Source organism: Archocentrus centrarchus, chromosome 1 (assembly GCF_007364275.1).
Source record: "Archocentrus centrarchus isolate MPI-CPG fArcCen1 chromosome 1, fArcCen1, whole genome shotgun sequence".
NCBI lineage: Eukaryota > Metazoa > Chordata > Actinopteri > Cichliformes > Cichlidae > Archocentrus > Archocentrus centrarchus.
In genome coordinates this window covers 24,958,158-24,982,167 of record NC_044346.1, presented here as the reverse complement: position 1 = coordinate 24,982,167, position 24,010 = coordinate 24,958,158, and the positions used below count along the sequence as shown (strand labels likewise).

Below are 24,010 nucleotides of genomic sequence, written 5' to 3'. Positions count from 1 at the left end.
CTATTGATGGCAAACTTCTCTTTTTTTTTTTGGGGGGGGGGGGGGGGGGGGGGGGGGGGGGGGGGGGGGGGGGGGGGGGGGGGGGGGGGGGGTGGGGGGGGGGGTGGGGGGGGGGGGGGGGGTGGGGGGGGGGGGGGGGGGGGGGGGGTGGGGGGGGGGGGGGGGGGGGGGGGTGTGGGGGGGGGGGGGGGGGGGGGGGGGGGGGGGGGGGGGGGGGGGGGTGGGGGGGGGGCAGTCCCAGCTGTCATAGGGGATGGGCAGGGTACACAGCCACCAAAATACCTGTCCACAGTTTTGACGTCATTACACCTGTTTGTAGACGTGTCCCTTTTCAGAAGCGCCACAAGGGAGCCACAACACTAGTCAATGTAGAAACAGGCCCATAACAAACGTGTATTCATACAGTATTGCACCCTCCACCCCCCACACCCCATACTGAAATATCTGTCAAAATTATACAACTATTGAGACTCAGAAAGATCGGAATGTCTTAATCTTACACTATGTAATGACGAATTTTATGTTATTTGGGTGTTACACCAAATTCTGCGACCCATCATATTCTGCGACCACAGGGGGCGATAGCGTACATCCCTCTGCATGTACGTGCTCAATGAGAGCTGAGCTGGGTGGCAGAAAATCTTATAAATCGTTTAAAACCCCTTCCCAAAAAAGTGCTTGGAAACATTTATTTATCGTTTACCAATTTATTGAAGGATGGGTAGTAGTGGGTTTATGTATTTCAAACGATAGAATAAAAGCATTCACTGCTGCTGCATACGCCTGGACAAAAAGCAAATTGTTAATAAAGTTTCTTTGGCATTAAAGTTTTCAAATTCATACTGTGAAGTCAAATCAGAAGAAGAGACAGATAAAAGAAATAATGTGGAAAAAAGGGGGAGAAAAGGAAAGAAACAAAGAAAAGACACGCACTTGCTGTAAATGATGGCTAATCAGATGAAAAGATGGCGAAAACAGCAGAGTGTTTGTGCTACACGGACAATAAAGAGGGACGGACAATGACGGCAGTAAACACAGGGCCGCATCCTTCGAAGGACCCGTCCTGTTCCCTCTGTGTCGGGAGCACGAACTGCAGCCAGAGAGGCGGATCAGACTGTCTTCACGGCGCTTCTGCGCGATTTCTCGGTAAAATGACACTGTAAAAGACTTGCTGGTAAATTAATTTGTTCCCATGTCATGGAGGGGGAACACAATATTTTGGATGGATGAAATATTTGCCCCCCCCCCCCCGTGTAACTTTGGCAAATAAAGAGCAAATGTTTTCAAATTCACAGGAGTTGTTCTTGGTGAGAGGAATAAACACTGTAAAAGACTTTTACTGAGAAATTGATCAGAAGCGCCGTGAAGACTGTCGGATCTGCGCTCTCCTGAAACAGGGGAAACAGATTTTTCACGGGGGAACGGAATTTCGCACCACACCGGAAGTCCGCGAACGGCGGCACTTTTGAAGTATGTTGTGTCACGGCTGATACATTCGGAGTCAAAGGATTCACAGTGGTTTGCTTAGAGTTATTTTCTTTGCAGTCTGACTAAAAACAATTTATATAAAGCTTAAATAATACAGGTACATTAGTAATGTTTATTTATGCATTTTTTGGGGAGTTGGTATTGTTTAAAGGTTTTTACCTGCTTCCAGACCAACTGTAAAGTAAACAAATTTCCTGATACACCAATAAATAAATGGGAGATCAAGGAAGATAACTGTTTGGTCTTTTGAGTGGAATCCAGTTGTGGAAAACTTCGTAGATGCATCCACCCTTTTCAAGTCGGGAAGCTGCACAAATTAAGGCAGAACTTGACACATACAAACCCTCCCATATTATGCAGGATATCTGGTACCCAAACCCTAGAGTGGAGAATAGATTTGTAGTCTGTCACTTAAATGTAGTGGCATCCATCCTGTTTAAGCCATGTTTAGAGTGATCTGAATCCTGTTAAAAGCTACCATTGCTTAATTAATGTGTTCCATATAGAATGCAAAATCCTCATCAACAAGAAGCACATGAAATCTCAAACCTCCAGTAAGTCAACTCACTCCGTGAGCAGTATCTGCTTCTTGTTTTTCGTTTCTTCTTTTTATTTTATTTATTTATTTATTTATTTTGTTGCTCTGTTTAAATGTACTTTAAGAAGGTTTTAGTGCAGTAAAAACAAGCGCAAACCCAGTTTAATGTACTTTACAAAATTTTGAGTGCAACCTCTGCAGGCTCCACCTCATGCTACCAGTCGTGACACTGACCCAAGCCTCCACCTGTAAAACCATTGTTGTTTTGGAGGTTGTCTCATTGTTGCCCCTCTAATTCATCTGTTGTTAATTTCATTAACACCAGAGCAGCTGAAACAACCCCCTCTGCTCCTTAACTGACCAGATCAATATCCCAGAAGTTCAGCTGACTTGATGCTATACTCTGATTAAAAAGTGCGCCTTTAATTTTTTCCTTTAATTTTTTTTAACCCTTAAAACATGCTGTAAATGAAAGAATCAGTGAAAACAGTGAAAACATGAAGCTTGTAGCTGATTCAAAACCAAAACCTGGAACATAACCTGCTCCTGACCAGGTGATTTTACCACGAAGTCCTACAATTTCAGTAACTTTCCAAGCCCTCCCCCCACTCCATCTTTCTCTTTCTTTTCCTCCCGTTTTTGTCTTAAAGTTTAACCATACACATATTTTTAACAGCTTTTAGAAATGTGGAATGCAAGGCTGAAAATGTGTGACAGCATGTTTTAGTTTCTATCATGCTTTCTTCAGCACTTGTTACTATTAGACCTTTACTACCCTTAAGAAAAATCTTTAATGTATATGATAATACTTTTATCTTCATCCCTCCATATATAAATACTGCATACTTATATGGATGGTGTTATATCTCAGGACACAAATAAGTAAAGTTACTTTGTTACACCAGTGGCTCTATAGTGTAGAGGTTTACACATTTGCCTAGTAAAGCATCCCCAGTTTGAGCCCAAGAGGCCGAGCTACCCACTATGACAATCCCTCATCGATAAGGGAGCAGCCAAAATAGCTTTTACTTTGTTACACTTACTTTGTGCCCTTTGCACCTCCAGTTTGATTGATTGAAGCACATCCTTATGAAAAACAGTTGTAAACTGATTACAGTGTAATAATAATTTTTACTGTTGTTTTAGGCAAAGAAACATGGCCTCCAGTGGTATCCTTTCCTTCATTTTCACTGCGCTCTACATCACTGCAGTGAAGAGTGGTGGTAAGTTTTTTCATGAGAACTTCAAGCCTTGAATGGTGCTTGCTGCTCAGTTAACCTCGCATCTAATTTTGTTTTCTTTTTCTACAGATTTTGTAAAGGTGGAGTGCAAAACTAAAAACTTGGGACATTATGGTCAACAGTCACTGCTGGAGTGTGTCATCCAAATGTCAAAAGATGTACAGGATCCAGTTATCCGTGTGGTTGCTTGGAAAAAACTGAGCTCTCCAGGAGATGAAGATGGCAAAATCATGTTGGGTTATAGCAAAAGTTCATTACAAACAACCCAAGGCTACAGGTTTGCTGAACCATCCTGGAACGAGAGGAACATGAATGTATCTCTGCTCATCACCAACACTGCAGTGACAGATGAAGGACTTTACAGCTGCATGGTGATCACAGACAGTGGTGATCACACCAGCTTCACTACCCTTAAAGTCCAAGGTAAAACTGAAACATTTTACATTTTAACCCAGATAAATTATCTTTTTGAATCAAAAATTTATTATTATTTTTTTTTAAATAACTTGTATGCAATGAAGATTTAGAGACCTGGGGGTTTTCCATGTCAATCAGATTGGTATACCCCTTTAACAACTTCAGGCCTGTATGTCTTTAACCTGCTTACGTTCAGTTTCATTGTGACAGGAGTCACAGAAATACCTGTTGTGCAAGTGCTTGTAGCATTTACTTAAATGACTTGTACTTTCTGCCTGTTAACTTCTCATTACATGTCAAATATTAGGAGTATCAAATCTTATTATTATATTTATTGAAGTCACTTTGTTGATGCCAAGGTGTTAATTTCAGCTCACTGATTATGCCTTCCATTTTGCACTTGCAGCTAAATACAGTGCTCCAACTGTACGCTCCGCCCCTGAGAAAATTGTCCCAAATATAGACAGTGCCCTGATCTGTGAGTCTGATGGAGGCTATCCAAAGGGTAAACTTCGCTGGTTTGATGGACAAAATTACGAGTGGACAGAAAGCTCTGAACTGGAGGTGAAACAGACTCCCAGTGGGTTGTTTCAGCTCTCAAGCACACTTTATTTGTTTGGAGGATCCACTGCCTTGAAGTATAAATGTGCTGTGTACAATGCACATAATATTTGTGTACATATTAAACAAATATGTAGGACCGCTTTTTTGCATTTGCGCAATATTTCTAAAATTAGAAACATCCTTTCTCAGAGTGATGCTGAAAAACTAATTCATGCATTTATTACTTCTAGGGTGGACTATTGTAATTGGTTATTTTCAGGCTGTCCTAAAAGCTCCCTGAAAAGCCTTCAGCTGATCCAAAATGCTGCAGCTAGAGTACTGACAGGGACTAGAAAGAGAGAGCAGATTTCTTCCATATTGGCTTCCCTTCATTGGCTCCCTGTTAAATCTAGAATAGAATTTAAAATTCTTCTCCTCACATACAAGGTCTTGAATAATCAGGCACCATCTTATCTCAAAGACCTCATAGTACCATATCACCCCAATAGAGCACTTCGCTCTCAGACTGCTGGCTTACTTGTGGTTCCTAGGATACTTAAGAGTAGAATGGGAGGCAGAGCCTTCAGCTTTCAGGCGCCTCTTCTGTGGAACCAGCTCCCAGTTTGGATTCGGGAGACAGACACCCTCTCTATTTTTAAGATTAGGCTTAAAACTTTCCTTATGATAAAGCTTATAGTTAGGGCTGGATCAGGTGACCCTGAACCATCCCTTAGTTATGCTGCTATAGGCCTAGTCTGCTGGGGGGTTCACATAATGCACTGTTTCTCATTCACCTTATTTACTTTGTTTATACTCCACTCTGCATTTAATCATTAATTGATATTAATCTCTGGATCTCTTCCACAGCATGTCTTTCTCTCCCCTCAGCCCAACTGGTCGCAGCAGATGACTGCCCCTCCCTGAGCCTGGTTCTGCTGGAGGTTTCTTCCTGTTAAAAGGGAGTTTTTCCTTTCCACTGTCGCCAAGTGCTTGCTCATAGGGGGTCGTTTTGACTGTTGGGTTTTCTCTGTATTATTGTAGGGTCTTTACCCACAATACAAAGCGCCTTGAGGCGACAGTTTGTTGTGATTTGGCGCTATATAAATAAAATTGAATTGAATTGAATTGAATGCCAGTGGAGGCAAAGAGGATGAGATCACATTTAAAGTGCCAAATCTAACACCACTACGACCACTACCACCATTTTCAGGTATACTTTATTACACACCATTATACACCATACATCATACTTTAGCTCATAACACAGTATCAGAAAACATGCCCATATAGGCCCACAGTGGGTAGGTGTGAGTGAACTGTGGGTCTGTGTGAGTCGGGCAAACCCACAATTATCACATGTGGGCCCCAAGTGGTAGTTCCCACACAGTGCCCATAGCAGTTTTGCCCTTTAGGGGCCCCCAAGACGGAATTCTGTGAGGATCCAACAGTGGGTGACAAAACACATGTGGAGCCCATGCAGGATGGCCCCATACCTGGGTCCTGGGCCCTACATTTCACTTTGGGGCCTATAGTGGGCAGCCCAATGTGGGCCCCAAGTGGGCATGTTTGCTGGGATACTTCATATTTCAGCCACAGTTAAATCCAAGTGCATCCTTTACCTGAAATTTATAGCAATACAGATAACACAGCTACACAGACATGCCTACGTTTATGACTGCACAATTAAATGTCAAAATTCAAATGTAGAACATATTTTTATTAGTGTAACAGTAGATTGTATGGGGCAGAAATGGAAACCTCTAAGTAAGCAGCGTATTACTTTACAGAAGGTGTTTTCACATTTTGAGCCCTACAAAAACAGAAGCTCCACAAAGTCATTCTAAAAAAAAAAGTTTTTTGGGACAGTGGACAAATTGTATTTCATTTTTTTTTTTCTGTATCTTGAATTAAAAAGAAAGACTGCTTGTACTGTAGATCTTTGAATGCTGAATTCTACAAATAAGCAGGTTTGTGACCAACATCTTATTCAAAACTTAAAACAGGTCTTAAAGCCCAGATTGTGTCATGGAAAATACATTTAATTTTTTAAAACTCTGATTAAAAAAAACTAGTTTGCTACAGTATTACAGGGGGAACTTACATGCATTCCTTATGTTACAAGCACTAGCATCATGTAATCTTGTGTTTTCTCATTTTAAAGATGAGCTCACTTTTTTTTTTTTTAATTTGATTTGTAGGACATGACCCACGGCCGGCTGAGCTCTCCAAATTAGTCACCCCTTTTGTGGTTATGGGCTCACTGATTGTAGGATTGCTGTGTGTGCTGTTGCTCTACAGAAGGCGATCTCTACGTGAGTACACCTCCCTCATTTCTGTTCTTCGGTCAGAATTACTTGGTAATTTGTATCTGATTAAATGAACTGTGCCTTTTTAAGAAGTGATAAATCAAATATAGAAAAATACATTTAAATATCCAGAATTATTGTTGTTTGAACATAAACTTTTTTGGTCTACAAAAGAAACATGATCAGCCAGTTGTAACCTTAAAAAACAGCTGTTTAAAAACTCCCTTACATTTTAACTTACTATAAAATAATACTAGATGTATGTATCATAATATTTTGAAAAATGCCATTAAAGAACGCATTATTCATGTCTTTAAGTCTGTCTTAAAACAGCAGTCAGGTGTGTAATCATTCCTCCTGTCTGCATTTGGTGTGCCGTTCTAGTGTTAATGTTGCCACTCACAATTTTAAGTCAAGTTAAGTTTATTTATATGGCACATTTAACACAACAACAGTTGACCAAAGTGATGTACATAAATTTAGAATCTAGAATCAATTTGGGACCAAATTATTTTTGTTACATGTCAAACATATAAGAAGCGTTTCAGAATACCATCCAAAGACAGAGATAAACAAGAGATAAGTGTTCCGCAGCGTTGCTGCCATCACAGGCGCTGCCGTTTAAGTAGAGGGAAACAAAGTGAACACAATATGATAGATAAGGAAAAAATATCATCTCATATTTTGCCCCATAATGGGGGGCACAGTATGAGGTTGAAAAACCTCTGCATAGTAAGCACATATAGCAAATAGCATGGGAGCGCTAGGGTGGGTAAAGGCGGGGATGGAAGGAAGCCAGCGGAGGCGAGAGGGTTACTGTGTGCTGACTCAACCCCTCCAGCTAACAGTTCCTGATAAGAGGTGGAATGTTCATCAGCAGCTTGGTCTAGAGATATCAGTTCACACAGGTCAGACAGGACAGCGGGGGCGTAGAGCATCTGTTTACAAAACATCCAGGAGAAAAATGAGATAACCGGCAATCCAAGGCCATCAGGGAACCAAATTTCAGATTCTACAATTGTTTTAGTACAGGCTGTCATAACTGATTAAATTGCTGACAGCCTTTAGTCTTTCTGGCACCTCTCAATGGCAAAAAATCCAATCATCCGAGTTTTCTTGGTTTGTTCCTTCGCCGTGCAGAAACAGATACATCTCCGAGATCTAATCCCTTCCGATTCAGCTTCAGATATACTGAGTCCGAGTTTGAGTTTGTACTGGTCTGCATTTCCATCACAAGCACCTTACCAAGGCCCGAATGGCTTCCCAGACTTCCCAAATTTCACAAAAAGCCAGGTATCCCCAAGTCCAATCAGGAGAAATCCTGGTATCAATAAGCCAAATATATATGCTGCGTCCTCAATCAACTGTACAGCCAGGCACGTCATCTTCCACCCTCCACAGGAATCTATAACGTAGCCAACCGGGTATGTCAATAGGATAAGAGGGTAGAGAGTTCTCCTTTCCCCCATCTCCTCATGATGAAAAATTAGGAAGGGTTAAGGAGAGAAGAAAAATTTGTTCGTCTCTGCTGAGAGCAAGAGAGGGAAATAAAAAAAGAATTTATCCCACAAAGTGGGATAAATAGTGGTGAGTAGTGGCCGTATTATCTATGTACAGTTACAACAGCAACTCCCCCATTACTATGGTTAGATTCAGAAACTGATTTCAAATATTACTGTGACACTTAAATGTAGTGTTTTTAAATGTGGTGTAATCATCACCTCATTCCTGTAAGCAATAAATAGCTGAAAGGAAAAAACCATACAGCATACAGGGTAATGCCAAAAGGTTTAGTGGCAAAACCTGTAACACCTGACTTGAGCCCTTATTATTCAGGGTGGGACTCCTGCCACAATGAAATTGAAAGTAAGCAGGTTAAAGACTCCATTTATTGTTGTACTGGATTAAATGAGGCTACTGCAAACTTTAAACAAGTTCAAACAGCACAGTAAAATACTTTCCATTATTAGGTATCATAAGTTGTTTCACTGCCTCTTGCCCTATGGCAGTTGGGATAGGCTCCAGCCCTGCTAGACCCTGAATGGATGAGTGGAAGAAGATGGACGATTGATAGAAGATGTCTCACATAGATATTATAAATACAGTAAGTGCAGTAAGTGTACACTAAATGCTGTGTTCTGACTTTTTTTCTTTGACAGAGCCCCAGAGACACTCTACTGCACCCCTCATGGGTAAGTCCTAATGATATAACTGTTCTTTTTTCCTTTTTAACTGCCCATGAAGGGTGACAATTTGCTTTATATTTAGAGATTCGACGAGTTTCTATTAAATTATTTTTCTCATTGTCTGTCATCTATTTTAATCTGCCCGAAAAGAAGACCTGCTAACAGATTGAGAAGTGGTGTTTAATTTGTGTTTATGTACAAATAATTAAAAAATCTTCTAAGTCTTTTGATTTTGATTGTCTAATGATCAAATCAATTAAAAGATAAATCAAACAAGACAGAATTTAAAGCTAAACTCACCACAGAGAGTTTTCAGATCTCAAGTCTCTTTGAGCACATTTTAATTGCAGTTCTTTGACTTTGGTTCAGAAGTTCAGTCGAATCATCACATGCTCATCACTGTTGCAGGACTAACTGTACTGTGGTTTTATTCTAAAATGTCCTGTTCTATTCTACAGTATTACACTAGACATCAATTTCTTTGGCCTTGGAAAAAACATTTGCTCTAGTCACCATTCATAAGCAATTGAAGCTTAACATTACCCGAGTTCTGTTTTAGACAATTACCACTGAGTATTTCATGTCTACCCACAGTAAAACACAGTAAAATCTTACACAGTATGATAAATCATTCTAGTTGGCCATCATGCAGTTCACAGAAGTAAATTGGATCCTTAGGCAGGTAAGTAAATTACAGTAATCTGACCATGTTTAACCAATAACACTTTGTTTTATGACATCATTCAGGTTTTGATGTTAAATCTTTCTGCAGGTGATCAGTCTCCTGAGAAGATCGATCAAAAATACTTGTCCAGAAGTAATAAAAATCAAAAACTGCACTCCTCTAATGTGTCTACAGGCCATCGCATACCAATTTATAGATAGTACCGTATTTTTCGGACTATAAGTCGCTCCGGAGTATAAGTCGCACCAGCCAAGAAATGCATAATAAAGAAGAAAAAAACATTTTTTATAAAATCCGAGACCAAGAACAGACATTTCATCTTGAAAGGCAATTTAGAATAATAATGGATTAAAGAACAGGCCGAACAGGGTTTGTTTGTTTTTTATTGTACTATTTCTTTAAGTTGCACACTACCCTTATTTCATGGAGAACATTCAGACATAGCAAATTTCATATCTCTTTTCTTACCACTGGTAATTTCATGTCACAAGATCGCCACCTGTCACAAGTTATGTTATAAAACGCTAATGGCACTTTTTTCCTTTTTTTTAAATCTATAATATCTGATAAATTTTGTGCAGGTTGATATCACCTTTGCTACACAAGACCACACAAAATGTGTGATGTGAAAAATGTTAGTTTTAGCCTAAGCCATTTAATAAAATATGTCAATTGAGTTGTTTAAGCTGTTTAAGTTTACAAATCTTTGCTTTAGGACCTCCCACCATATTTCACAGATGGTGCTTTTCCTTCATCAAGATGCACCACAGCAGTTCATAGGCTTTCTTACAGCACCCCTTAGAGGTCAGATTGCTTAATTTTATTTCTCTTTCCTCAAAGTCTCAAGTCTCCATGCTTGTTTCATTTTCATGTCTCCTGCCAAGAGGCACAGACACGCAGGGATCACATTTCAGTTGTCTGTCTCTCAATCCTTCACGCTTTTAGTATCTAAGTAACTGTGTAGTTTTGTTAGAACACACTTCTTTTTCTTTGTGCTGCCTTTTCTTTGTCACATGCACAGTTATACACAGTACAATGCACAGTGAAATGTATTTTGTACCTGCAACCTTATATACACACACATATAAATAAGAAGAATAAAAATTAAAAAAAGTAATTCACACTATACACTATACTCTATATACTATACACTATACACACTTTTATAAATTATAATATTTACATTGTGCAATAATGGTCCAGTTAGGGCTCAGAGTTGAGCAGACGGATGGCTTGTGGGTAAAAACTCTTCTTCAACCTTTCAGTCTTAGCCCTCAGGCAGCGGTAACGCCGGCCTGATGGGAGCAGGGAGAAGAGAGAGTGTCCGGGGTGGCTGGGCTGTTTTAGGATCTTCATGGCCCTCAGCCTGCACTGCTTGGTGTAAATGTCCTGCAGGTTGGGGAGGGTGGTTCTGATGGTCCGTTCAGCTGAACGAACCACCCTTTTTAGGGCCATGAAGTCCTGCTTGGTGCAGTTTCCCATCCAGATGGTGATGCTCCCACGCATGATGCTCTCGATGGTGCAGGTGTAAAAGTTCCTGAGCACCTTGAGTGGGAGCTTGAAGTCTCTCAGCCGCCTGAGGAGGTAGAGACGCTGTCTGGCCTTCTTCACAGTGATGTTTATGTGATGAGTCCAGGACAGGTCCTGTGAGATGGTCACTCCCAGGTATTTGAAAGTGTCCACTCTTTCCACCTCAGCACCACTGATGACAAGTGGATGGGTAGTCCCTCTGCTGCTTCCTGCTGAGTCCACGATCAGTTCCTTTGTTTTGCTGACGTTGAGCAGGAGGTGGTTCTCCTGGCACCAGTTCTCCAGGCGGGAGACCTCTCTCCTGTAGGCTGTCTCCTCATTGTGAGAGATTAGTCCCACAACAGCAGTGTCGTCAGCAAACTTGATGATGACGTTGGACTCTGATGTGGCCTCGCAGTCATGGGTGTACAGTGAGTACAGCAGAGGGCTGAGCACACAGCCTTGGGGGGATCCAGTGTTGAGGGTGAGGGAGGATGAGGTGAGGTGACCCACTCGTACCACCTGTGGTCTGCTGGTCAGGAAGCTGTGAACCCACCTGCACAGGGATGGGCCCAGGCCCAGGTCCAGCAGCTTAGAGACCAGCCTGGAGGGAACTATGGTGTTGAATGCTGAGCTGTAATCTACAAACAGCACTCTCACATAGTTCCCCTTACCAGTGTCTATGTGTGAAAGGGTCTTGTGGAGGAGGAAGGATATGGCGGCATCTGTGGATCTGTCTGGCCGGTATGCAAACTGTAGTGGGTCGAGGGTGGTGGGCAGTGAGGAGGTGATGAATGTCTTGATGAGTCTCTCAAAACACTTCATCACCACTGAGGTGAGTGCTATGGGCCTGAAGTCATTGGGGCTGCTGGGGTGTGGTTTCTTTGGGACAGGGACTATGATGGACTTTTTAAAGCAGGTGGGAATCACACACAGTTTCAGTGAGAGGTTGAATATCAGTGTAAACACAGGTGCCAGCTGGTCAGCGCAGGTCTTAAGGACACGTCCACTAATACCGTCTGGTCCAGCCGCTTTCCTGGTGTTTACACGTCTAAACGCCCTCCTCACGTCGCGCTCCGTCACAGTGAGTGTCTCCGCCCCTCCGGCCGGGAGCGCAGCGGGCTGTCGGCTTCCCGACTCAAAGCGCGCAAAGAAGATGTTGAGTTCATCAGCCAGAGAAGCGTCGGCACTCACCGGGTGGGTGTGTGGTGCTTTGTAGTCCGTGATGGTGTGTAGTCCCTGCCACAGTCCCCTGGGGTCAGACTGTTGTAGTTGCTGTTCCAGTCTGCGGCCGTAGCGATGTTATCTTCTACTATCTCCCAGAGATCTCCTTTTGTTTTTATTGTTTTTGTTATTGTTTTTATTAGAACTTGCTTTCATGAGTCTTATTTTTATATTCAATTGTTGGGGTTTATTTTTTATCCAATGAATAAAATGGCAAATGTTTAAAAGTGAACTCCAGGAAATTAATTAATAACCAGTGGCTGAAGCAGACAACAGACATTTTAATAAATACATAAATACATTAGACATTAGAAAGTGCCAGACTAACTTCCCAGCCTCAGTTTATCTTGTCCTTGAAGGTTCAGCCACAGTACATACAATTAAAACTTCACCATGTTCTGTTATTAATCTGGATAAGATTGCTTTGTATTGATTAATTGAAACATCAGGGGAGAAGATGTGCTTTTTGTACAAGGCTTTATCACTGATGGAAGAAAATATGAGGCATGAAAACCAGTGCTGGACAGACCAATGATGAAGGCCAAACCGCAGCACACAGACTCTGCTTGGGTGTAGTGGTAGTGGTAGTATAAAAATGTTATGGTTAGTGAGGAACAGGGGCTCAGAGGGGTGGGAGCCAGAGCACACACAGGCCTGTGTCTTCCTGAACTCTGAGCCCCACATGAACATGTGATTTTTTTTTCTGATGCTTTAATATATTAAATGGCTTAATTTTTTTATTAAAGTGTTTCAGGTGTCTTCCTTCACAAATAAAAAACACACCCTGACACAATCATGGCGCAAATATTTACCCCATGACTGAAATGTATAAAATTACTATAAAATAAATATAAGTTAGGCCACCTGAAAATGTCCTGTTGCTCCCGATCAACAGTTTCATTTTAGCTTGAAAAAAAATTACAGCAGTCCAGACTTCTGCAACCTCATACTTGGTTATGTGCATGACATGTATCTTCCCAGCCCGCAATATGCAGTAGGAACTGTACATTTTGCTGTGCATTTTGTATACAGTAATGTTACACACAGCCTCTTCATTTACATCAGGGGAATATTATGGGTCTTCATATATTAAAGCTGTCTGCAGTTTGCACACCCACACAACCGCCGGTGCGTTATCACACATAAGAAGCGCTTTACTTTCTCTGATTGTGACTTAGAAAGACTTTTTGTGTCTCACAGAGTGTTTTGTCTTTTGACAAAGAATCCACACGCTACTACCACACAAAATGTTGTAACTGTGCGGTGTGGTTTTGGGCTAAGCTGCAGGAGGAGAGGTGGGGAGGAGTGGTTCAGAGAGCAGTGCCAGGTGGAGCTGAGTGGCATCGGTGCATATCGTCTAATCAGCTACCTCTTTTTATGTATTAGCAGGCTGGGACCTTGAGACACAGATACCACAGAGCAGCCACAGCTATGCCAGGCTAAACACCTGCCACAGGCACACTGGGTTTTAACAGGGCATGGCTTTTGTTTGTATACAAGAGTGTGCACAGTGGGGGAAAAAAAGAAAACACTATTTGTCTGCTCTGAATTCTCTATCTGGCTCCCTGCTGAAGATAACCCATGGGTAGCAGAATCCTTGATACACATGTCTATATGATTATTTCTTCTGAGAGTCCTAAATACCTTCAGTTCAAGAGGTTTGCATACAGAAGCAAGATCTCTGAATATCCCCAACGCCAGAGTTTCTCATATGTATGCACATGGAACAACTGTGGTAACTGAAGCTGTTCCATTTTGAAACCATCTGGAATACAAGAGCTTTCAAGTGAGTATTTGCAGAGGAAGACCAGCAAAAAGGTCCATGGATGTAATGCAGGAGGACATGCAGATGGTTGGTATGACAGAGGAGCTGCTATAGATAGGGTGAGATGGAGGCAGATGATCTGCTATAGCAATCCTGTTAAGAGAGCAGCCGAAATGTTGATGTTTCTTATAGAGGATCTGTATATAATACCTACAATATGACAATAGACACTATTTCAAAAATCCCAAATAAGCCAATTAAAGGGTTCCTACTTATTATGTAATATTTGCAGTTTTATTTCTTTTACAGGACTTAAGACTTCATTAAAGTGAACGTTTCAAGCCACAAATAGGCTGCACTCCCCAAATCTTGCAGTCTGGAATGGAAATTTCACAGATGTAATATAGCCACAAGAATTAGTTAATATATTTATATATTTTTTTAACCACATTTCTTCTCATGTACACATTTTTATTGTGTTGTATGAAGGTTTAAAAACTAAACATCACATCACTATATCGGTAATTCTACCAGCAAATCAATGAAATGGATTATTGTATCTCACAGGATGCATACATCATCAGTCCACATCAAATAAACAGGAAACACTGCTCGCTGTCTCTCATGTTTGTGCGCATATACAGAGTGTGAGACACAAAAACAGTATATGCTGTCACGGCTGCAGAGAGGATGACACGACTGTTTTGGGTCCTAGTAATGACTTGTTTTTGTTCCATTTCAGGTATGTCTGTTTAATTTTCTTAAAATATTTTTTAGGTTCTGATTTTGTTTGAGTCTGCTTGCAACAAGATCAGCTGAGAAAAGGTTTTTTTTTCTTTTGTTTATTCTGTTCATATTTCTGTAACAAGTTTTCAGATGTCACAATAATGTTTGCTACATGTCTCTCTGAGTGCTTCCAGAAAAACTGATATTTAGCTAGTGTTATTGTGACTTATGTTACACTCACTAATGAGACGTTCTACCTCTTTTATAACAGAGGGAACTATAATCGTCAAAGAGCCTGGTGAGAACATCACTTTGAAGTGTTCATCAGAAGGATGCCTCCAAAGCAATGTCAGATATGCTGGGATGTATCTGTATCATGAGTTTACTGAACGGAATGAGGTATATTACTGTAGCAACCATATCAATAGCAAAATAACAGTGCGATCAAAATACAAAGGCAGAATTTGGACAAATGGAACTTCCATGAGCCACGACATCACCATCACCAGTCTGACCCTTGATGATTCTGGTGTCTACACCTGTGACTACAAAGAATCATTCGACACAAGTATCAAGTGCAATGTCTACACAGTTTTTGTAAGAGGTGTGTTTTTTCTTCTTAGCTTCACAATCTTGTCCAGTAACTCACAATACTGTCAAGTCGGCTAATTGCAGACCTTTCTGTCAGGCTTTCAAACAGAGCTCTGATAACAAGCCAGATGGTCCCTCTCCGCTGTCTTCATCATTTTACACTGACATTATTCTGAAACTTTTCCACAATCTGTAAACTTTATTGCAGATTGGTGAATCTCTGCCCATCTTTACCTCTGAGAAGCTTTGCCTTTCTAAGATGTTCTTTTTATACCCAGTCACAAAATGTTCCTCCAGCTGTTTCATTTTAGTACCACTTACCTTTCCAGTCTCTTGTGGCTCTCGTTTTTTTGAGACACATTGCTGCCATCTAATTAGTGGCAGTGGCGCAATGGGTAGGTGCTTGCCTTGCAGCCGGAGGATTGCCGGCTCGAACCCCTGTCCCTGTGCTGGGTTGTGTCCTTGGGCAAGACACTTAAACCACATTGCCTAAAGGTAGTGCCGGTCTCTGGCTGCAAGACCGCAGATGCTCGTCTCTGGATGAGTGATCTGGAACGATCATTTTGTTGTGTGCCTTGTGTGCACAATGACAATGAGTTGAATCTAACATCTAGTTCAAAGGTAATACTTTTCATGAAATAGCGCATTTTTTTCATTTTACGCATCTGTTTTCTTTGTTCTGTTGTAAATAAAATATGGGTTTATGAGATTCACACGTCATTGCATTCTGTTTTTATTGACATTGCGCATAACTTCTTTGGATATAGTCTTTTATATGTTTTATTACTCTTCCAGTTCATAAATAATCTGAAAGAAATATCATAGGTGACACTGTCTACCAGTATTTTAATGCTTGTGCTGGTCTAGGTAATAAATACAAAGAGAATATCCATCTTCGTTTGAGTTTTAGATGGCCTCTCCTTCAGGACTGTGAAGAATTCGATATCAAATTGAAAATGTATTGTTGGAACAGTACAGTTAAAGCTGTGCCACAAATGTTAGAATTGTTTTCAACTTGTATTGCAGTTCTGTATAAACTACACAAACCCCATGTTTGTCTTTTTTTTTCCATACAGTAAGGGAAGCATATCCCAAACAAAGAGGGCTCCAGACCACTACGAAGGAGAGACGTCTACCTGGTGCCAATCATAATCCTACTGAGCATCCTAAAGGTAAGTTCAGTTCTCTCAACTTACAGCTTATCTAATAACTCCCAATGCTGTTATTGGCCAAGTGCAAAGCACTGCGTACAGATGTTTTAATTGTTGCAAATTAGCTTGCGCAGTTCATGCCTCTTTCACTGTCTCGGCATAGTTTGCTTTTAAGGGAATACTGATGTATTTTGTATATGTATATTTTGTCTTCTTTGTTCTTTTTAAACATATTACGCTTGTAGTGCAGTAATCAGACAAGGGTAGCATAACAGATGTTTACTTAAATTACAGAAAGATTATGTAGGAGTACGTAATGATAATAGGTACTGATTTATGAATAACTTGATCTCATTATATAATCTTACAATACAACAGATTTCTAAAGGCAGATGTGAAATGTAAAAGTGAGACCAGAGGTCAAATGTGACATGATATTTGGATGCAAACTATAATGTGAATTAAAAAAAATTTTTTTTTTATTCCATATACCATATCATTTCCTAAATGTTGCCAGGACTAACAAAGGCATTTGGATTTTAAAGATAAAAGACATTTTATGAAAGTTTCACCTACTGAAAGTTTAACCTTATTTGACCTTGAAAAACAGGTCAGAGGTCCAAAATAATGTGATATTTAGAATCCCTACATATCATTCCCTATATGCCTGTATGTTGTCAGTACAAACAATGGCATTTTACATACTCTATATACCATTATTATCACTTTGAACAATCTATTGATCTTGAAGGAGAGGTCAGAGGTCAAATGTGGTGTGATATTTTAAATCTTTATAGGGTACAGAACGTGCCAGACTTGTAAGAACCACAGTTTCTAAGTCTTTTTGTCAATTTTCAACCAATGAATCATGAAGCTGATCTTGAAGACCTTGGTGGACTATAAGGCAAATTTTTATCAGAATTTATTCAAACTTTTGAGCTATTGTTTTTACGCACACACGCACGCAGGCAAACGATACCAAAAAATGTCTCCTTAGTGGAGGTAATAACAAACTTATGTTAACCTACCATACATCTCTTATGGTTGTGGTCATGTGGTCTCCAGTGGCGTTTAACTCAACTTTCTGTAGATATAAACCAAAATATAACATAAAACTATTGATGTGGCATTTAAGACCAGTAACACTCTAAGCAGTACTGCTGAATAAAAGTCATATGAAAGGCTGTTGTATTAAAAACTGAGATAAGTAATTTTAATTAGCCAGATTTTAATGACTTTTGCATTCCTGCTTTTGTAAAATATATAAATTCCCTGTGAATTTCCCCATACTGTATGATACAAAAACAATAGGTTTCTTTTTAGTTTTAGATGATCTCTTCTTGATGTCTTTGGAGATATCTGCATCACATTTCACATTTATTGCTACAACAGTACAGTTAAAGATGTGCCACGGGATGGTAAATTTCTTGTGCAGCTGCATGAAGACTGCAGTTTTGTTTTCTTTTATTTCGCACAGGTCCATGTTCCAGACAAAAGGCGCTCTTTACCACTGCAGAGGAGAAACATCTACCTCTGGTATTAATCATCAGTATCTGTGCCATCAGCACACTGTTCATCATAATCTTCATCCTACTGATCATTCAGAGGGTGAGTTCAGGTTTTTCTACTACGTAAGGTAATGTAATCTAGCTCTGCAAGCTATGGTGTGCAGAAGTGGTTGTCTTGCGTGTCTGTAGACAGTATTATCCATGTACATGTTTATCAGCCTCAATGCACACAACCACTGTAACTGCTGTAAACATTGTAAACGTTCTCGCTCTGAGATGCTGATTAAATCTAAAACCACTGAAAGCTCAGTTTGCATCTTGAAGTGCAGCTGTGTAAGTGCTGCTGCTGCTGCTCCTTGAAAAGCTATACACTGTTCACATTTCATGCTCTGTTGGCTCAAGATAAAAAAAAAAAATGTTTTTATTTGTTACAAAACCCAAAGTTCATGATAAGTTAACACACTTGTCCTCTGTAACCTCCACCTCTTAAGAACTCCACTAGGCTTTGCACTTGCTGTGCAGACATCTTCAGTAACTTTACTTTTTCAGTGTGACCACTGAAAGCTTCTTTTATTTTTTACATTTGTCAAAAGCAATGCAACTTTCTAGACATTTACTGGATGTCCTTTTTTTTAATCTGCAAAAACTGTCATACAATTTTATATATGCAGACAATCATTACAATGGTGTCTTGCTATTGACAGGTGAAACAGAGGAGTAGCTGCAAAAGAAAAGCAAGAAATTCCCTGCAAGAATCCAGTGATTATGTGTATGAAGTTATGATGAAGACCAATGTGTACCCTGCTGCAGCTCCAGAGCAGTCATCACAAAACCCCTATGAGTTTGATTAGAAATATACTGAAATATCATTCATTTCTGAAGTGGGTTTTTTTATGTTTTGTTTTGTTTTGTTTACATTTGATCAAATGATTTCAATCAAATTCAGAATTTGTCTTGTCTCCAATTACCAGGACTTGAGAGAGCATTTACAAAAGAACAAGAAATACATATTCTGATAGGGTTAGGGTCATTAATGGTGAGTACTTAGATTTCAGATGGCCACAAGAAACATAGGCAGTCTCATTATTGTTTGTTAATTATTATTTGTTAGGGTTTACCATGAACACAATTGGTGTTTTTGGTTCATGTCATATAATTTTGGGTTGCATGAAGGGAGGATGAGTGGTTTATATATCTGCATGCAGATCTTTCACAAGATAGGTTAATACTGGCCTGATAGCATTCATACACAATAACCTGAGGCAATTAAATTTTTTTTTTTTAAATGGTAAAAAAAAAAAAAAATGTAGAGAAGAGACCAGATGATAATAGTTTAGACTGTTTATTATTAGGGCTGATGAAGGGTCTTATGGATGCACTGTGTGTGTGTGTGTGTGTGTGTGTGTGTGTCAGTGGACCATGACTGATTATCCACTTGCATGCACATGTTAGCCTGTGACAGGTATGAGCAAGTGCCTGTGCATGCTTAATGTGCTTTACCTTGCTGATTATTAACTCTGTGTGTGTGTGTGTGTGTGTGTGTGTGTGTGTGTGTGTGTGTGTGTGTGTGTGTGTGTGTGTGTGTGTGTGTGTGTGTGTGTGTGTGTGTGTGTGTGCGTGTGTGTGTGTTTTCTTTGCTTTTCTTTGCTTATGTGCTTTGTTATTGATTCCAAACCTGCTCTGTGATTTGTGCTCTGTAATATAAGAATAATGTGTGTAATATAACAAAGAATAGTGTGTAACAGTCTGCCTATGAAGACCTGATTTGTGACATCTTTAGTTTCTTACAAATTTCTTCTGAAACATTGACTGTTTTTTTAATGATTTTTTTTCTTCTTTTGTTGTTATTGGATGACTCAATTTCTTTTAAATTTAACTTTAAGAAAACTGCCTTAGGCTGTATAATATAATAAAATTGCTTTTTATATCTCAGTTTGACCCAATTCTCAGACTTCTTTCTAACAGGAGGTGTATATTAGACCACAGGCATTACAAGCACACATTTGTTGTCAGGTGACACAGTTCCCTTGGGCCTGTCAAGTGATGAAAAAAAAACCCAAAAAACTGGTCCATATGTTCACACTGCTGGTACAGCTGGTATCCATCTTGCTTCAGCACCTTTTAGTTTATACTCTCCACAACTTTTAATGCACATGGTCTGTGTAATATATTCTTGAAGAGTTACTAAATGCACATCCAGTTCATCTTTTAGCCCTTCCAAATTACTCCTCTTGGTTTTTGTATGTATTTCGGTGCATTTTTCCCTTGATGCAAGAAAAAAGTTTCACTTTCTATGGCTTGTAGAGACTCCATGCCAACTGAGTTAGCTGATATGGTAACTTCTGGCTCCAAAAAGCCATCATGGCAGCAGCCAAAATAATTATGTTCAAGTCTCAAAATAAATTAAAAAATAATTGGTGACACCACAGTGATTGTTTAAATTATCAAAAGTGGGATTATGCTCAAAGTTTAACATAACGTTGGCAAAAAGGCACCTTAAACTTTTACCTATTGGGGTACCACAGAGCTCAAAGTGCAGACACGAACTTGTTGAGTTGAGCCACAAGACGACTGACCCAGTTTGATTAAATCAAATCTAAAGACTTTATGTATTTCAGTTATGGAGTCTTCTTTCAGAAGAGAGCAGGGGTCAGCATGACCACTGACTGATCTAATGCTACACACGGACAAGCCTTCTCGCTCCACATACACCAATGATTGCTGGGGTGCTTTAGTGGTGATACTTCCTTTGACCAATTTTTGGTAGAAACAGAAAGCAATTCCAGCCATTTTGTAGATGCTCTGCCCTGTCATCAATCTGGTAATTCATAGTCATTCAGATGGTACCTCCCTGTTTTGCCATTTGAAAGAGCAAGAGATTTTTACTTTGCTTGAAAGTGGTATCTGATAAATTAGATCAAACCTGTTACAAATAGACAGTTTTGTGGGGGTGGGATTTTTGGGTGAGGTAATTTTTCCTGTGGATCCTCAGGAAGTAAAGTCTCTGCTGCACCTTCTTTAGCAGTGCTGTGGTGCTTATACGCCAAATCAAGTCCAAGACCCCCACTACACATTCCCCACTGATGAAAAGAAATCATGAGGATGAATGTCCATTTTCTTCCTCTTGTAGTCAGCTCCAAAAACACCATCCTAATGTTGTCTGCTGCTACTCTAGGTGGGTCAGGGCAGTATGGACAGTTGTGGCTATTACATCCTCTACAGCCCTGTTAGCTCTGTAAACATATTGTGTGTGTCTAACATGAGTGGGAGGCTTGAGTTCGGACCAGATTTTCAAAGCACTTCATGACTACAGATAAATGCCACTGCATGGTAGTCATTTAGGCTACTGATGGTGGCCTTTTTTGGTTTGAAATTATGATAGGACTTCAGGCAGGGTGTGATGATGGACTGGGATAGGGACTGCTTGGAGATTTTCACTGGCTGAAGCTGTTCCATATAGTTCAACATTTCTTATCCACTGATGCTCAAACTAGAAAACTGGTATATATGCAGAATGGCGAAAGAAACTACAGTCAAATAATAATCAGATTATGAATTGCCAAGGCTTACAGATGACTCTAATATTTAAATGGTGAAGCAAGAAGACTACATTAAACATTCATAACTGCCTTTCCCTGGAGGTGGCTCAGACCCCATCGATGATGACTCCAACCCTAGCACCAAACCTGAATACTAACTCTAATCCTTTGTTTTGGAGAAAAACAAAAAGTAATTTGCAAATAAATTTTCATAAATTTCACATCAGTTAGAATGATTATTTTTAGTGCCAAGACTTGATACAAAAAAAAAAAAAAAAGATATTCTAGGGTTAAGGTCATCACGGACAATGACTGTGACCTCAGATGGCCACAACAAACCTGGAGAGTCAGATTTTTGTTAGAGGATAGCATGAACACAATTTATGAGTGTTTCTGGCTTCAGTACTTTAATATAGGAGAGTTGCATGTGAGCAAAGACCACCTAAAAAGAAGGGTGGGTGGGGACAGACGGGCAAGAGGTTTTTGTCTACATGCAGACAAAAACTCATGTGATTTGTTTATACTGTTGTAAAATCAATCATATATAAATACAGACGTAATTAACTATTTTAATATTCTTTTGATCTTTTTGTTCTTATAGTGTTCTTTTTGGTTTTTTATTTATTTTCCTTTTTTTCTCATTAGATCTTTTAAATTTGTTTTTGTTTCTGTGATGCTCTTTGCAACTTAGAGTGATATACACAGCAGCAGGATGATAATTCAATCCTCTAAATTTTGCTGCCAGCTTCAGCTTTGTGCAGGTTTTTGTTTTGTAAATCTGTCTTTGTAAATGTAATTATTAAATTCCAACAATTAAGTCCATACAAATTTCATCAATTATATGGGCAACATCTCTGTATTCTCATACAGTATATACATTCATTTAACATCCAAACAGAGGACTAATGGGGCGCATCTGACTAATAAAAATCTTGAACACGTGTGCCAATAGTCAGAAAATAACATTAGCAGGTTTATCAGTGTAACAACTGCTGTGCACAGTTTGTTCAGGACATGACAAAGAATGGAGATCCACACAGCAACAGCTTTCACCAAAGTTCCATCCATTCTTCCACTTATCCTGGTCAGGGTCGCAGGGGGGCCCGAGCCTATCCCAGCAGTCACAGAGCGAGAGGCAGAGTACACCCTGTACAGGTCGCCAGCATGTTGCAGGGCAAACTCAGAGAGACAGACAACCATTCACACTCACATTCACACCTATGGGCAATTTAGAATCACCAGTTAACCTAACCCCAGTAACTGCGTGTCTTTGGACTGCAGGAGGAAACCAGAGTACCCGGAGGAAACCCACGTAAACCAAGTTATTAATGATAAATTGACAAAAAAAATGAAAACAAAAGAAAACTAAATCCTATAACCAACATGTGACTTAAATTAGGGATGACTAAAACACAATCAAACCAAATAAGGAAGAAAACCTAAGTTGGGTGCCTGAAAGGCACCTGAAGTCCAGAAGGAGAGACAGCCATCTTGAAATATAAAATGTAATATATGCTCCCAAACAGGTGATGGCATTTCCATCATTAGATGGGAGGAGCTGTTAATTAGGACCTGACAAGAATTAATCTCAAATAATATCCATGTAAGTTTTCCGTGTTCCAAAAAAAAACAGCACAAAAGAACAAGCTCTAAATCAAAAACTGTGTGATATATCAAAACTATCAATCATAATTCATTTCTACTATACACAGATCAGAAACAGAAATTCCAGGTCTTTATGTATCCAAATATCTAATAGGTAACATAAGGTAACATTATTACTTTGTCTACCAATAGGTGGTGGGAGGTTGTGATTTTGGTCGGATTGGTCTGTCTGTTAGCAGGATAACTCGGAAAATTATCAATGATTTTGATGCAAATTTCTGGAGTTTTGGGGGTGGTACAAGGAACAGTTGGTTACATTTTGGTAGTATTGGCACATAGAAAATTTGGGCGGTGGGCGGTATGCCCTCTACTGTGCGCCCTTCTAGGAAGATGTATTGGTTAAATTTAACTTGAAAATTGTGTATAAAAAAAAAAAAAAAAAAAAAAAAAAAAAGCACAAGTGTGATTAATAAAGCACCCAATCCATTGGAACTCTTTGATATATTTATTTTTTTTTCTCTTTGTCTCTTACAGAGTGAAAGCCAGTTAAGCAGCTGCTGCCAGTCTGCCAGGTTTGCTTAAAATCACAAGGGAGCTGCATTTGACATTAATTCTAATCCAACACCCTTCATGTTTCCTGTATCGGTTTATATGATTATTAAACATGCAAAAAAAAAAAAAAATCTTCCAGAGCGTTCATTTTACTCTGACACACTCAAGGCTTCTACACTGTGCCACCTGTGTGTAGTTTTAGACTAATGCTCCAATCATATAGAGAGGTTTTTTTCCTGTTTTGTTTTGTTATTAATAAACAGAGCAGTTTGTCACCCCTCACATTTGGGGATCTGCATTTAACACTCTGTAAATAAGATATTTGTATACACAGTAAGTTTTCTGAAAGTGTACTCAGATCAGAACTCAAAAAATTGTGTGTAAATGATTGCTATTTATTAAGACTTTGATATACACATTTGAAAAAAAAAATTGA

General features: G+C 39.6%; 1 protein-coding gene across 1 annotated transcript; it reads left to right on the top strand.

Annotated features, from left to right (window-relative positions):
• The first annotated feature begins 3,182 nt into the window (after nucleotides 1-3,182).
• On the top strand, nucleotides 3,183-8,736 carry LOC115778170 (uncharacterized). The gene is made up of 6 exons (XM_030726228.1): nucleotides 3,183-3,249; nucleotides 3,337-3,690; nucleotides 4,091-4,357; nucleotides 5,640-5,783; nucleotides 6,426-6,539; nucleotides 8,693-8,736. Exons 1-6 carry the CDS (start codon nucleotides 3,183-3,185, stop codon nucleotides 8,734-8,736), a joined length of 990 nt encoding a protein of 329 aa, XP_030582088.1.
• Nucleotides 8,737-24,010: the final 15,274 nt, after the last annotated feature.